Raw genomic sequence first — 15,093 nt, forward strand, 5'->3', positions numbered from 1 at the left:
AGAAGAAGCACAACCACATTAAAAGTCTCAACAACAGGCTTGGAACACAGTTCGTAGGTTTCACTTGGCTAGGTGCGTACTTTTGTACAAAACATTGGAAGTTTTCTCAGATAAGGACTAACTTGTTAAGCTAACTCTTTCTATATTTCAAATTTAAAAAAAGCATTTAGTATTAGTATCACAACACAATTACGAAATAACATCAGGGGATTTCTTTAATATATTATAAAAAAATTACAAACGTATACAATAACCATCTAGTATTATCAACATCTACATAAGAGTCCAGCTCTGTCTGTTATAATGATACAATTGGTTTGTGGCGAGAAAGAATGGTGTTGGATATTACAACAGAAGACTTTAAAAGGTTCCTCTCATAAAGTTTTCGCATATTTCGTGGTTTTTACAAGCAAAAAGATCAAAAGAAAATCGTTGATATAATTAAACTTACAAATTTAAAACTAAATTCGAAAATATTTATAGTTTATAAATATAGTTTTTGAAAATAATTTATATAAAATTTCTTTTAGCACGCCTGAGGTACCACAAAATGGTCATACATTTGATCTTCGATGGAAAACTGATGAACATTGTATTTCTTCACGTAAGAAAGCCCAGGAATTCTAAACTCTATCGATCCCGAGACAGGAGTTATTACATCATTTTGAGGATGATATTTCAATGTCCATGTATGTGTGAATGGGGCATCTGTTGCAGACCATGTCTGCATAATGTCACCATTTGGATCTTCCTTTGTCAAGATGGGTGTTAAATTAGCAAGCTCATAAAGAAAGCTGTTAAAAGAAGATCGAGATAAGCTGAAGCATTGTCCATTATAACCAACGTACTATAAAAAACAAAAATATAGTAATACAATAATATTAATATACCAGATCTCGCAATTTGACTGATTTAGAATCATAATCAGCATGCGAAGCTATTAAAAAAGTATTTAATCTATATTTGATTTTACCTCTGTATAGTTTCCATTGGTATCCATTCTTAATATTTCAAATGATGTTGAAATTCCAGATTGTAGCGTTTTTCCAATTTCCTTTTTCGACAACATCTTGGTTTGTCCATCTTGATGAATATTTGTTTGTTCATGTCTAATTCTTGACACCTTCCCATTTCGTGTTTCAATGCCAGTGCCTTTGGTGACTAATGAAAAGCTAAGAGTCGAAGGAAATGGTGACGCGTTTTGTGAGCATATGGAATCAACTGGCACAACGCATTTCTGTCGAAAGTAACAGCTACATCTCGTGTTTGATGGACATTCAATGAAAGTTTTGTTGTTGTTCGTAACATATTGGTAATATCCTTTTAAATCATCACTGCAGTAACGTTCTGCATTAATAGCATGGAGAATGCATGTCGCGAAAGCAACTGCACTAACAAAATTTATGCGAGACATTCTTTGAGTTATATTCTTCTTCTGTGAGTGTTTCACTTCAAGTGTAGAATAGTGAAATAGCTTATTCCTCAGGTTTTATACGAGACTTCAAATCAATTAGATTACATTATAAAGTTAATTAATTAGTGTAGGCTGACAATTAATTAATTAAAATATGTACACCCTCAACGTGAAGGTCAAAGATTCCGTATTGTTATTTTTATGTGCCTGAGTAAACAAAACTCGACCTTGGCGTCATTAAATTTCCAAATTTGTCAGTAAAGTTTACAAAAAAACATGCGTATAATGATGGTTCAAACCACACAGGAATTTTATTTAAAACTATTTAACGTGAAGTGAAAATCTACGTTTTGCACGACAATGCTCTGTCCATCACTTTCATTATATTCCAAACTACTTCCCGTTGACACACTTTTCAATCAACTCTTTCTTCTGTTCAATGAAGTCATGTATAGTTTGCTGACATGGGAAGAGATTAGTAACCATGTGATAATGTAACGAGTGTCACCATCCCACTTATACTGTGTACATCTTTTCTTCTCGTTACATAACGTATCAGGTGTTTTTACCGAAACTGTTATTAATCATTTGTAGATACGTATGACCTTTCCTCCAAAGTTTGACACACAAAAACTTCTTTTCGCTAAGAAAAATAATAGTTCTTCAAATAAGAAATAGAAAAAATTGAGAGAAAACAAAATTTTTGACTAGTTTACAGTAACTCTCTTTACGGAAATATGAGCAATGCTTTAGATGCGGTGTGAGATCGTATGCGATATCCCCGACTTCCCGAAGTCAGATCATGGATGTAGCTAAATACCGAATTAGCATCAAAATTAGCAACAGACAGATAATGATACAATATTGATTGTGGGATGAAAAAAATTTGCAAAGCTCATTGTTCTCAATGAACATTTAGAACAAATCAGCGTTAAATAAAGTTGTTAACGATCCAACAGGTTGTACCACCATAACTCCTGGGGCCTAGGTTGCCAAGGAAAGTGCTCGATATACTTTAAGAAGAGAGTAAATTGGGATACCCAATAGTTCGAAACAAGCAACGTTGATGTCTCTTCTCCTTAGCCATCGACCACGGCGGAAGTTTCAGGCTGATTATTTGTTGATTAAAAAAGAAGATTCTTTTCAAACAACGCACCACATAATAAGTGTTGAAAACAAAAGTGAACAAAATCTTAACAATTTTCCTTGATTAAAAATTCCTTAAGTTTTAGTTAAAAGTAAGTAATTAAACCCAAATCTCCTCTCTTTTCAGATTCCTGGAAAGGCTGGTCGTATAGGGTGAACTATATTATAACCAAAAGCGTAGGAGATACAATAAAAATGATTAAAATTGACTAATGTACGTGAAATTGAATTCGACGAAGAGATTTGTAATGGGCTTTCATTACTCAATATTTCCCCCGAAAATTCAAGAAATTTTTTTTTCGGATGTCCTACCAAAAGAGTTACAACAGTACATGTTAATTTCTCACGACATTTAGCTGTGTTTAAAACGAATAAGATCATGTGATCCAACATGACATAAAGGCTCCGACCTCAAAGTCATAATTTCGGGTAAGCACATTCTAACATTAATGCCTGCATGTAATTAACTTCGTTATTACAACTAGAAATACAGCCATACTGACACCAAGATGTTTATTCGATCAAAATATGTGCTGCCTTATGAGTAGTATACAAATAAACAAAAACAAAGGACTTTTAATTCGTCCTAATTTTAATATTGTTACTGATTTTCATGGAGTCACAAAAACTAACAAGTTGCCGATTTCAAAATTCACCCTAATTGCTAGAATTAAAATTTTTAGTCTCCAAGGGACGCAAACTGGCGTCGCAGCTAGAGCAGGAATATCAACATTCATCCATTTAGACATTTGTGATCCCTTAAATTTGCTTTAAGAAAATACAGCTCCACCAAGAAAGAGAACTAATGTCTCAATCGGCATTGCTCAAGTTTCAAACGTTGAGCTATCAGATGACCAGAAATCAGGTACAAGACAAAATGTTGTCGGTAAAGAACAATAGATAATTCACGTTTGTTGAAAAATGTTGCGAAGAACGAGAGCTTTTTTTATCAATGCAATATTTCAATGGTGGCGGGCATTAAATATTTTGTAAGACTTGGTGGATTCTATTTCGAACTCCTAGTCATAATTTTTTATCAAATAAAGTGTATTTCAGAATCGCTCTTACATTCCTTCTCAAACATTTTCAGTAACCCCATTAGTTTTGAACGCCATTTTAAATGTGCATATTTTGGAAACACATTCTGATAAATTGTAGAAAGTTATATTAGGATTCTGGAACCCTTGCTGATACAAAACAATTTTTAGATTGTATCACCAACAGTTCGAAATAATAACATTGGGAATATTAAGAAATATTCCTCGAAATCTTGAAAGGAAACCTGCATTCGTAAGATCTCCTATGTTAATGTTAGTCATTTTAACTAATTGCTTTCCGTGTAGCAACGTTCTTTTTCATTCGACGGAATATTTCATAACTACATTGACTCATAAAAAAGTCGCTGTATGTTTTCCAAAATAGGCTTGCGACATGTGCAAGAAGTTCATCATAAGGTTAAATTTATTGATCATCAAAGGATATGGATATGAAGGATAACAACAGGATGAAGAAACGTACTTTGATGTCAATTTTCTGAGGAGAGTTGATGACTTTCCGAAATTCATTTTAATTAATTGTCAACCTACAGTGAGTAATTACGTTTCCAACGGATATTAATTGACTTGTGATGTTGTCGAAAAGTGACTTATAGTAATTTAAATCACTGAAACAAATAGGAGAAAATAAGAAGCCCTGTAAATTTTTGCACTAATATTTTTGATTGCTTTGCATGCCAGGCCATCCAACTGTATGTTTAAAAAATTTTGAACAATTAATTCTCTATACTAAACAAACTTTTGTTCGCACACAACTTCACTGTTGATCCAAAATGTCCTTACAATCTCTATATTAATAATTCCCGTATTTTGTCTGTCGGTCTAGACCAGGTCGTGTTAACCACACACGAAATCTTAAAGCTACAAATAACAAATGCGATACGATATATTTTATCGACCTTTTATCGAACGGGTAAACGACTTTTCTTATTCCTCCGAACGACTTAGTCACAATTCATTCACACATTCATCAAATGGTAAAAACAAGCAACGATTTGCGCAAGTGCGATAGTTTCTATTTTTTAAGTTTTATACAGCGTATTAAATGCCGTGGCATAATGGTAAGTTTATTCAACATTGTTCGCGGACAACAATTTACCTTTTCCCACGGTCTCTTAGGTGTAGGAGTTCCACTTGCAGTACTTATGCTGCAAAGTGTTACACATGGAGTACATGCCATACTCTAACTGGTCTATCAATCCTCCCACTTCTATCAGTACTTAACACCATTATCGCCTTTTGTTTCACATGTCTGTATTTTTTACACAGTATGCTTGCTGTTGGCTAGAGGGGTCGTTTCCCCGTTTTATTTATTTATTTATTTATTTATGGGGGGGGAGGAGGGGAAAACATTTTACGCAACTAATCAGCTGTACAGGATGTATACCTTTTTATGACAAAATATTTTCCGCTAACTCAAGAGAAGTGTGGAAGATCCATAACACCTACAACTATGTCTTCAATCTGTCAATATTTTAGGATATCTTCTTCTGTTGTAGCCTTGACAACAAATATGTAACGTTTGGTCTCGATACGCAAAATATCATCATCGCAAGAGTCAATCATATTCTATACACATTTACACCTCGGGTTGCGTAACCATACTAACGAAATAACTTTTGAGCAGGATTCATTTTTTTTATATATTTCTATTTAACTCAATTAGAGGGCCATCGTTTTGCATAAATTATTTATTAGCTCGAAATCGGGTTATGATTCCCCAAGACCTTGTCGCATTCAAACGTACTCCATCGCCATTCGTTATTGATGTCATGTTCACATTGCACAAATTTAACAAAAATAAGTACAAAAAAGAAAAAAAAAGGCAAATAAAAGGTCATTTTCTAAATAATACAGTTTACAAATAAGAAGTTTACGAACTAAAATCTTTTAAAAGTTCTTTTGCATAGCCTGAGGATGCATGTTGGATATCAAATGCTTACTGCAAAATGAGAGTTGGGAACGAAATATCAAAAAGTTTTTTTTATATGTAATAAATAAAAAAAAGAAGAACTTTTTAATAGTTAAAGCAAACATGGCTGTTTAAAGTTTACAAAAGTAAAATTTGCTCACCAAAACACACAAAATTTTTAGCAGCTGTCCCAACTTCTGATGAAGAACTCCAACATTTTAATTAAAGCTCTTCTTGGTTATTTTCGTAAATTTTAAAATGCTTATTTTTCCTTGTTGTGATTTTGATTTAAGGTTTAATGTGAATTTCTCGTGAGAAATATGGGCTGAAAGTTTTAATACAATTAAAGACGAAAACATTTGATATGTGCAGTTACATTTGAAACGTTTAGTTAGCGACTTTGTGTAAGATTGTCACGTATCTGTCATGTATATAGTGTTAAATTACGTTTTTGTAACAAAAACAGCTGTGAATCAAAATTTGTAAACCTTCTTTATAAAAAGTTTCAATTCCGAATTGAATGATTTATATAACTGAGAACAGACTACATTGAATGTATTTTTATCGCCATTGCTATACATTAGATTTTCAAACAGGTTTTGGTGATAAGATCGAGACGTTACTGAACAGGACTATAAAAATATATAAAGAATGCAAAATTATCAAAGGTTCAAAATAATCATTTGACGCCAAAGTAAACATATAATTTAGAAAAAAGGCGAAAAATCTTTTTGGTTGCTACAGATCCAAATCAGAACTAAAGGACTGGCAAGCATGAAAAATATAAAAGGTATATTTAATTTACTCAAATAAAGTGTAATTAATAATATCAGTTGGCATATAACATATATTCTACATTTCATTCTCTTACTACTTCAAGTTTCCAATCTAGCTACTCTCATTTTTTTTGTCCTTCTCTTCACCTTTTTGTGTTAGCAACACCATTAAAGATATCTTCCAAACTGGTAAAAATATCAAATAAATGTACATATATCTAAATGTTTCACATTTTTCTCTCATGAGTGAAGGATGCAGATAAACTCAATTTAATATATATTTTATCATTGTAGTGGCAGTTAACTTGTTGGCACTACTTGTTTTGGTGATTGGGGAAGACATTTGGTCAGGAAAATCTCCAGAAATTGAAATTGATTCGAATAGTGATTATAACGGTATTTTATATTTACATTAAGGTCAAGCTATCTGTAAGCAAAGATACCAATTCAGTATTGTTACATACTAGTCGTCAACCTGTGGAAAAATCCATGGGGTTGCCCGTCTTTAAATTTTACGTTATTTCGTGTGCCCGTTGCACGGCACTTTTCTTGCGAACAGACAGACAAAATACAACTATTATTATAGAGATATTTTTAAGTGCCAGCGCTAATACTGATGTGCGCATTCTATTTAAACCTTGTTTTTGAAATGACTTTTACATTCGATACAGATTTTATTTAAGGGGAGATTCAAGCTTCAGATTTTTGTGTTTTACTACGCCAGACATAATAATTCGGCATATGAAGACCTTCTACGTTTGTACAAAAGTTTATAAATATACCGACGAAAGAAAAGTATTGTTGAGTGTTAATTATAATTAAGTTAGCCAATAAAAATTTGAAAATATTCTACGTCGGAAAATGCCTTTATCAAAGCAAAATGGGCGAGTGATTCATTTATTTATTATATTTACAGGGAATTATAGCTCATATCCTTCAGCATCATACAACGGCGGTAACTTAACAGACGAAAATGATACAACACAAATTCAGGTTCGACTATAAACTACATGAAATATAAACGAAATTAATTTCCTTTTAAAAATGGACTATTTAGTTTAGCACCATTTGCATTGCAGTTAGTTTAGTTTTATCGTAGTCTGACAAAATATATACTGTTAATGTAGATTCCGAGAAGAAGAGTATACACAAGTTATCAGCTATGGCTGATAGGTCATCTGAAAAGACAAATAGAATTTGAATATATTCTTCGAGGGGTTTCGCTATCTTTTGCCTTCATCTCATTGTTCTTGTTATCATCTTTAAAGTAAGTACATTATTACTTTATTTATTTATTATTTTTTTTTATTTTTAATTGCAAACCGTTTAAGAGTATGTGAAGTGCAAAAAATAAATCAAAACCACATCACAACAATGATAAAGCGTTATATGTTTGGAAACATTTCTCTTGATGCAGTAAAACTAAAAATGAGAACAAAACGTACAGTCTACTGCCAGCTAAAAGTCGTAACATCTTCTATATCAAATATAAGTACAAGCTGCTGAAGTCGAGTAGAAGCAATATTTTGACATTATAGTATTAATCACTTTAGTATGAATTATCTTTGAACTTGAAACCTTACAAACAACTTTACTTTATCAAAGTTAAATCATTCTGTAAATTTTGAACACGTGAATAATCTGATTTCCCAATTTTTTGAAATATAATCGAAAATCAGAAAAAATCGGATTTTTGTCTCGGATATGTTAAATAACTTTTATTTGGTTGCCAGAAACTTTGAACATAATGATAACGTTCGGATAACGTTAGATTCAATTTTGATAATCCTATTAAAAATTATGTAGGGGGAGGCTGTCCCTGCCCGGTCATAATATGTTCGATAAACAACGGACCATTCAATGCATTTACAACCATTGGCAGGAAAAGGAATATTTTTTTCGGGTTGACAAACCAGATGATTGTGATCATAGGAGAAAAAGAAAACGGTAATGCAGGAATATGAATTGTATAGTTTTGGTTCAAAATATTTTAAATAATTGCGTTTTAAAAACACCCTTGAAAGTAACATTAAAAGGTTAAAAAGTAATCAAGTGTGAAAAACAAAAGAATGTCGTATTAAACAATTCTTGAAAAACTAAATGTTTCGCTATAACTTTTGTTAAATATATTTAAAACTAACATTGCTTTTATCTTTAGGGTAAAGTCATCCCTAAAGTTCTTTATCCATCGGCAAATGCTTACGGCTTATTGCATTGCAGATTCGTTGTTCCTGTTGACTCACCAAGATGTACAAATGGCAGCAGTGAAAGTGAAGGTAAGTATCAGCAAAAGACCTCATCAAGTAGAATAAATATTTGTTGTGGTATAAATGCCATACATAACATTTGCCATGACATTTGTAACCTTAGCTGTAACAAAACAAATTCTTAAATTCTTAAAGCAGAAAATTTTCTATGATTTTTTGATAAGATGCTGCAATGAAGGACTTAACAAATTTATGTATAGCAATTTCTGCATGTTTTCTGTATTTTATTGACTTTTGTATATTTTTAGACGGTGTGTACAGCTATGACTATTCTTTCACATTACTTTATGACAGCATTTTTGACGTGCATGCTAATTGAAGGTGTGCACATTTGCGTGAAATTAACAGCAGTGTTCGACACAGAATCCAAAGTGAAGCAGTATATGTTATATGGATCTATCGGATGGGGTAAACAGCTGTTCTACTTATCTTGTTCTGTTCTACCAGAGTGGTAGATCATTGGTCATTGACGATTAAAATTTTTCATTTTCATTGTGTCTCGTAAAATAGAAATGGTTTGGATTTTTCAAAAGTTCAAAGCTTCCTTTTTTAGGTTTGCCGCTCCTAATTATAACTATAGAATTGATTGGTTGGTTCGACCGATTTGCATCATTGGAAACGTAAGCCACGACAATTTTAACCTGATATATTTTTTCATATGCTGTATTTTTAATTTTGTGATTTTATCCAGGAAAAGTTTCCTTATAAAGCAGTATCTTTAACATTTCACTTGTTGATTTCTAAAATGCAAATTTATCTTAATGTGTTTCAGATGCTCTTTACTGAACAAGAAAGCTGACCAATGGTTGTATAAAGGTCCCGTGGCAGCTATACTACTGGTAATCTTCTTTAATTTCTCCTTCTCCTCCTCCTCCGCCTCCTCCTCCTCCTCCTCCTCCAACTTCTTCTTCTTCTTCTTCTTCTTCTTCTTCTTCTTCTTCTTCTTCTTCTTCTTCTTCTTCTTCTTCTTCTTCTTCTTCTTTCTTCTTCTTCTTTCTTCTTCTTCTTCTAACTACTTTGTACATTTTAGGCAAATTTCGCATGCTTTCTATTCATATTGGGTGTAGTTATGAGAGAGATCATCACTTCAAAAAGATACACAGGTGGTTTGAAGAAGACAGCGTAAGTAGTTTTTATTGACGCATTCTGTGTTCACTGCTTTCCATAGCGATTAAAGTGGTAAAAGCACCCGTAAAAACTAAATAAAATTACACGACAGTGTTACTTACAACGGACGTCCCAACGTTTAAAAACTGCTACGAAATTCCCTTTGTATGTTGAATGCGCAAATGTTGAAATGGTAAAAGGCATTTAAGGTAATAATTAAACAGATTTTGCCGAGACCAAAAGAAAAAAATAGAAAACAAACAACATATTTATATTTTCTATATAACAATAGAGGAACCATACGATCAATGCTGGTCATTTATCCTCTGCTTGGTATCACATTCTTAATGGGTTTCTTTCTGGAGTTTGATGACGTCATCTTAGGATATGTATTCGTCATCTTTAACGGAATTATAGTAAGTCGACGTGATTTTTTTCGGTCAAACAGCAAAAGTAATCAATTCTTATCTAGAAATTCTCGTTTTAGGGGATTTTATTTTTCGTCTTCCACGTTGTGTTCGATGAACAGGTAACTTTTTTCTTTTGTACAACTATTTTCTTAAACTGTTAAGGACGGGTTTAAAGGAGCTGTCTAAATTTTTGATGAGGTCATTTTTCTAATTTTTTAAATATTTTTTTGCCAACAATTTAAGGGCCGCTCAAAAATGCAGGTAAAACAAAAACAACAAATGTGATTTCAAGCCAATATTATATTGGTGTGAAATCACATTATTTACACCAGAAATAATTACAGAAACAAAATTGAAAAACATTGTTACTACTTATTTTTTAAAAAAGGTCAGATATTAATATAACCTGTGCAAATCTTTCGGATATATTTAGGTGCGCAAAGCATTTTTGAAAGATGTTTGTGGGAAAAAAAATGCTGTACATAGTACGGGAACTATACGAAGTGTGGTAGGTGATAAAATGATTTGATTATTTTCATTCTTTACATATGACTTATCTATAGCAGACTAACGTTTCATTTTCCAAATAAAAAGAAATGAATAAGCTAACCAACTTTTATTATAGCGATCATCGTACAGCCCGCCGTTAGGTGAAGATAGAAGACAATCAAATTTTGACGGCATCAGTCAAAGAGATTTATACACTGGAAGTTCCAATTTGGCGTTGTCACCAAACAGTTGTCGCAGAATACACTTGACCGTCCGTCAAACAGATTCAACAGAGCTGGAAGATTTAGGTGTGTTATATTGACATGAAAAATATTAAAAACAGTTAAGATGTACCTAAAAGTGAAAGTTTTCGCGATGGCCATTTTAACACGGTATTAAATGTTGCAATAGTACAAGATTTGGCAAAAAGCAAAAATAAAAGATTTTGGACTCTTTTTATGCCCTATTGCTTATAGCTGTTTTTGAAATTAAAAAACTACATCTTATAAATGAATGACAACAAAAATTAAGCTCATTCATTCTTTTATTCTTCACGCTGTCTAAGTCATATTTATTCAGAAAAAGAAAGATACCCTTGATTGTGATGAAATGTTGGAGAGCATGTATATATAATTTTTTTCTTAGGTGTCAGGAACTGCACAACAGATAACAGCTCACTTAGTTCGAATTAAAAAAGACCCAAGACCTTGTTTTTACAACATGTGGCAATCATTGACAGTGTGTTTTGATTGGCTGTCGACAAAGAACAAGCCCGTAAAAATATAACATTGGAATAAATGCGTTTTGCAAATTATAAAAGATACCTCATCGCTCTTCTGTTAGAGGTTAATTGGTGCACATCGTACGGCAGTTGTAATGTTGATAACATTCTACCTAAATTAGAAAAATAGTTCTATTAATAGAATCACTGAACTTAGAAAAAAGTGAAGTATTTTACGTGGCCAAGTTAATATATTTTTCTTCTACGTCATATCTCTTTAATACTAGTCGTATCCCGTCTGTCTGTCTGTCCGCGAAAGGCGTGTCCTGTTAGGGAAACACGAAATACGATACATAAAGGACGGGCGATCCTGTGGATTTTTCGACGGGTTAACGACTAGTCTCTTTAATAATAGCCGTATTATGTCTGTCTGCGATAGGCGAGTCCCGTGGCGGAAACACAAAAGGTGATATATAAAGGACGGGCGACCCCGTGAATTTTTCTACGGGTTAACGGCTAGTCTATATTATAATAGCTGTATGTGTCTGTCCGTCTGTCTGTCACTCAAAATTGTAGCTTAGCTGCGCAAGTAGCGAGAAGCACGCAATGCAGTATAAAAAGGACGGACGAACCCGTGGATTTTTCCATCGGCCACGCGCATCTCTGCTGTCCTCTTAATCTTAGTTCTCATTTAAAGTTATTGCTCAAAGTAACAGTTACTGCTAGAAAAAATATATTTTAATTTTAAAGTTACCTGTACTCCGAAAGTGGCAAATGAGACATCGTATTGCCACAAAGCTTGGCTTGAAAATCTTTAGTACATTGAAGGAAAATTGGGAAATAAAAATTGGATGACGTCTTCTAATGTTTACGAACCTAAAAACAGGCGACAACGGTGGAACCTAAACATTGGAATTACAAAAGATGTTTGAAATGTTGTAGATATGCAAAATACTTGATAGAAGCATATTTTTAGCCCATCATCAAATTTAAACCTCTTAAACGGTATGCTTCAGAAGTTTTACAAAAACATTGTGAGGCGGCACAACCACCCTCCACCCTCTCGCTCCGAATGGGTGCAGGTTGTATATATCACCATTTCATCGCTATAATGCTATAAAAACTTTAAATTTTCTGGGATAAGCAATTTCAGGACGGATTGAATTGAAAATAATTGATTCTCTAAAACGGAAACTTTGGCTTTACCCTGAAGAATTCTTTAAGACAAAAATTTTGATTTGTTTTGGAGGAATTCTATAAGGAACCTATATTTTTAAAGAGTACATCTGTATAAAGGATGCTTAGGTACTTAGGTGATAAAACTTAACATACCTGTAGAAAGTATTAATACAAACAGATTGCAGGAAGCAATTTAATGCCGTCCTTGGAAACAGAAAAGACGTCACACATAATAAATATCAAGTCACGGACTAAATTCTTGATAGACTTGTGCACTGAAATAAATTGATTTCATATCAAAACAAGAATTTTAAAGACGTCATTCAGATCGAGAATATGGCGTATATTGGTACAAAAGTTTCTTATTTTAACGATAAAAGTAAAAATATCCCTTTTATCTAAAACATTTATGTTCATGTCAGTAAGCTTGGTACATGTTTAAAACATGACATTTAAAGATGTTCCAAGTAAGCAAAACAATATAATGACGTCATTATATTAGAAACGCTGTCATTTTGCTATCGATATTTTTGTTAAATCTTGCCTGTATTTTTTTCCTAAGACCCATGCATTTTCTAAAAAACACCTTAGTTACCGCCTGAAACGAACATACGTGTAATAAATACTAATTATATGTGAAATTTGTTTGTTTTGCTGCTAATGGAACTATAAATTGTGTTTATGACCGCCGAATATGTATACCATTTAGCCATTGTTTTAGTTAAGAAAACAATCAAAAGCAAAAACGGTTCTCGGTAGCTTTGATGTAAGTAGTGTTCAGACATGGCCGTGTTACGACAGGGCGGATTTTTTTTTATCTCGCACCGTTGCGATAAAACAAAGGTTTTCAGTAATTAAAAAAAATGTGTGAAAACTATTTGTTGTGGGTGTTTTACAATAGCTTGAACGAGAATTCGTATTCAAAGCATGTACCACCCTGTAGTTCGGCAGGCTAACTGTCTTTTCTTTTTACATAGACTCGCAATTTCATTATGTTATTTATAATTTCTCAGATATAAATATCGAAAGCCCCTAGTTGCTTGCTTCGCGTTTTTACTTTTAACTTAATTTTTTTGTATCAGTACAGAAAAAATCACGTGCTGTTCGTCACATGTGTTGCGCAAATTTACAGCGTGTTTGTTTTTGCAAATAATTTCAAATGTCTAAAGAACGTTTTCCGTTTGTTCTCATTCTTTTACGTTTTTTTTCTGTAATAGTGATTACTTGAACTGCTCATTTGTTGTTAATTCTCTGGTCGTTCTGTAAAGACTGGTGGTAAGGCTAACCTTAAGCTATGAGTGATAACATTTGGGACAATAGGTTCAAATACCGGTACGCTAAGTAAAATGCAAAAAAAAGAGACGAATTTTAGTTCAACCTTTACCCAGTCCTTGGTTTAGAATAAAATTGAATCGAAAAACTTCAAGGTAGGATGAAACGTAAAATATGATGGATGATATTTGACACGACGTTCAATTATTGTAACGTTCTTTTTCAGGACATTTAGCTTAATTAAAAAAAGGTTGTATAACCTGGAGACGGTTTTGGTGCATAATTACATTGCGTTTTGTTTACAGGTGATTGGTGGATTGTCGAAAACTACAGAGTTAAATTCTTTATCAACAACAAAAAATACTACATCATGTCAACTGCACAGCGGTATTTGCGCCATTCGTTATCAGTTGCAATTTACAACGATGTCGCAAAACCGGTTGTACAACCTTGCAACGCACAAAAAAGTTAAGGTGAGCACATTGGCGAAGCTTAGAAAGAAGAGGGGTGTAGGAAAAAAGAAAACCAAATCAACGCAGCGAATAAAAGGAAAGGCGAACAAAAAAATCCACGCCTATAAATTTTGTTGTTTCTCCACAACCAACAAAAACTACGGCAACATTCAACCAGATTGCAAGAACGCCTGTGTCCTCTTCAACTACCACAACTGCCAGCACTTCATTACAACCCAAAACAAACGAACACACACCTCACCTAAAACTGATACCACCTTATTACCACCCAGAAGACCTGATCCAAATCCACACAGCTGCATACTGACACTGTTGAAATTTTATCACATGAATACTTCAAGCTGTTACAGTTGTGGTAGGAAGTACTGTGTAAACGGTCCATCTAAAGAGCCAAACGACTTGGTGGTTGTCTCAAAAACGAAAAGAATAAACGTCAGTCCGAAATCGAAGGAACTGACACAATCACCCGATTTTACCAAAGTATATTATCATTTTAACCACTCGTGGCTGTCTAAACATGACAAACAGGAAGCCCTGCGGCTTGAAGATTTCCGTCAATAGCCTGAAAGATATTGAAATTTGAAGCGGACCCTGAAAACGGAGAATTATGGGGTAAACAAATCACCGAGTATCCCAATTCTCAATTATTATTGTAACTAACCTGCAATGTTAAAATACAATCTAATAAATAAAAAAATAAATCAAATTTTTACATAGCTATATGAAGTATTCTAAAATAACAGTTAAAACTTTAACTGGATATTTTTAAAACTGATCAGGAAATTCTGGAAATTTCAGAATACAAATCTTGCTATGTATAAACTTGACGATAATATAATAACTCGAATATAATAACTTTTGAACGAGCTCCA

General features: G+C 33.2%; 2 protein-coding genes across 2 annotated transcripts; one reads left to right on the plus strand and one right to left on the minus strand.

Annotated features, from left to right (window-relative positions):
* Nucleotides 1-327: 327 nt before the first annotated feature.
* LOC130622567 (uncharacterized) lies at nt 328-5,793 on the minus strand. The gene is made up of 2 exons (XM_057438035.1): nt 974-5,793; nt 328-847 (listed from the first exon to the last, which is right to left on the minus strand). The coding sequence occupies exons 1-2, from the start codon at nt 1,412-1,414 to the stop codon at nt 527-529; spliced, it is 762 nt and encodes a 253-aa protein (XP_057294018.1). The 5' UTR covers nt 1,415-5,793; the 3' UTR covers nt 328-526.
* A 255-nt stretch (nt 5,794-6,048) lies between these two features.
* Nucleotides 6,049-11,562, plus strand: LOC130622441 (adhesion G-protein coupled receptor D1-like). The gene is made up of 14 exons (XM_057437904.1): nt 6,049-6,317; nt 6,598-6,699; nt 7,220-7,296; nt 7,431-7,570; nt 8,462-8,579; nt 8,819-8,978; nt 9,124-9,190; nt 9,343-9,409; nt 9,601-9,692; nt 9,970-10,093; nt 10,165-10,206; nt 10,521-10,595; nt 10,713-10,884; nt 11,222-11,562. Exons 1-14 carry the CDS (start codon nt 6,302-6,304, stop codon nt 11,266-11,268), a joined length of 1,299 nt encoding a protein of 432 aa, XP_057293887.1. The 5' UTR covers nt 6,049-6,301; the 3' UTR covers nt 11,269-11,562.
* Nucleotides 11,563-15,093: the final 3,531 nt, after the last annotated feature.

This window comes from Hydractinia symbiolongicarpus, chromosome 12, assembly GCF_029227915.1.
Source record: "Hydractinia symbiolongicarpus strain clone_291-10 chromosome 12, HSymV2.1, whole genome shotgun sequence".
NCBI classification, from domain to species: Eukaryota; Metazoa; Cnidaria; class Hydrozoa; order Anthoathecata; family Hydractiniidae; genus Hydractinia; species Hydractinia symbiolongicarpus.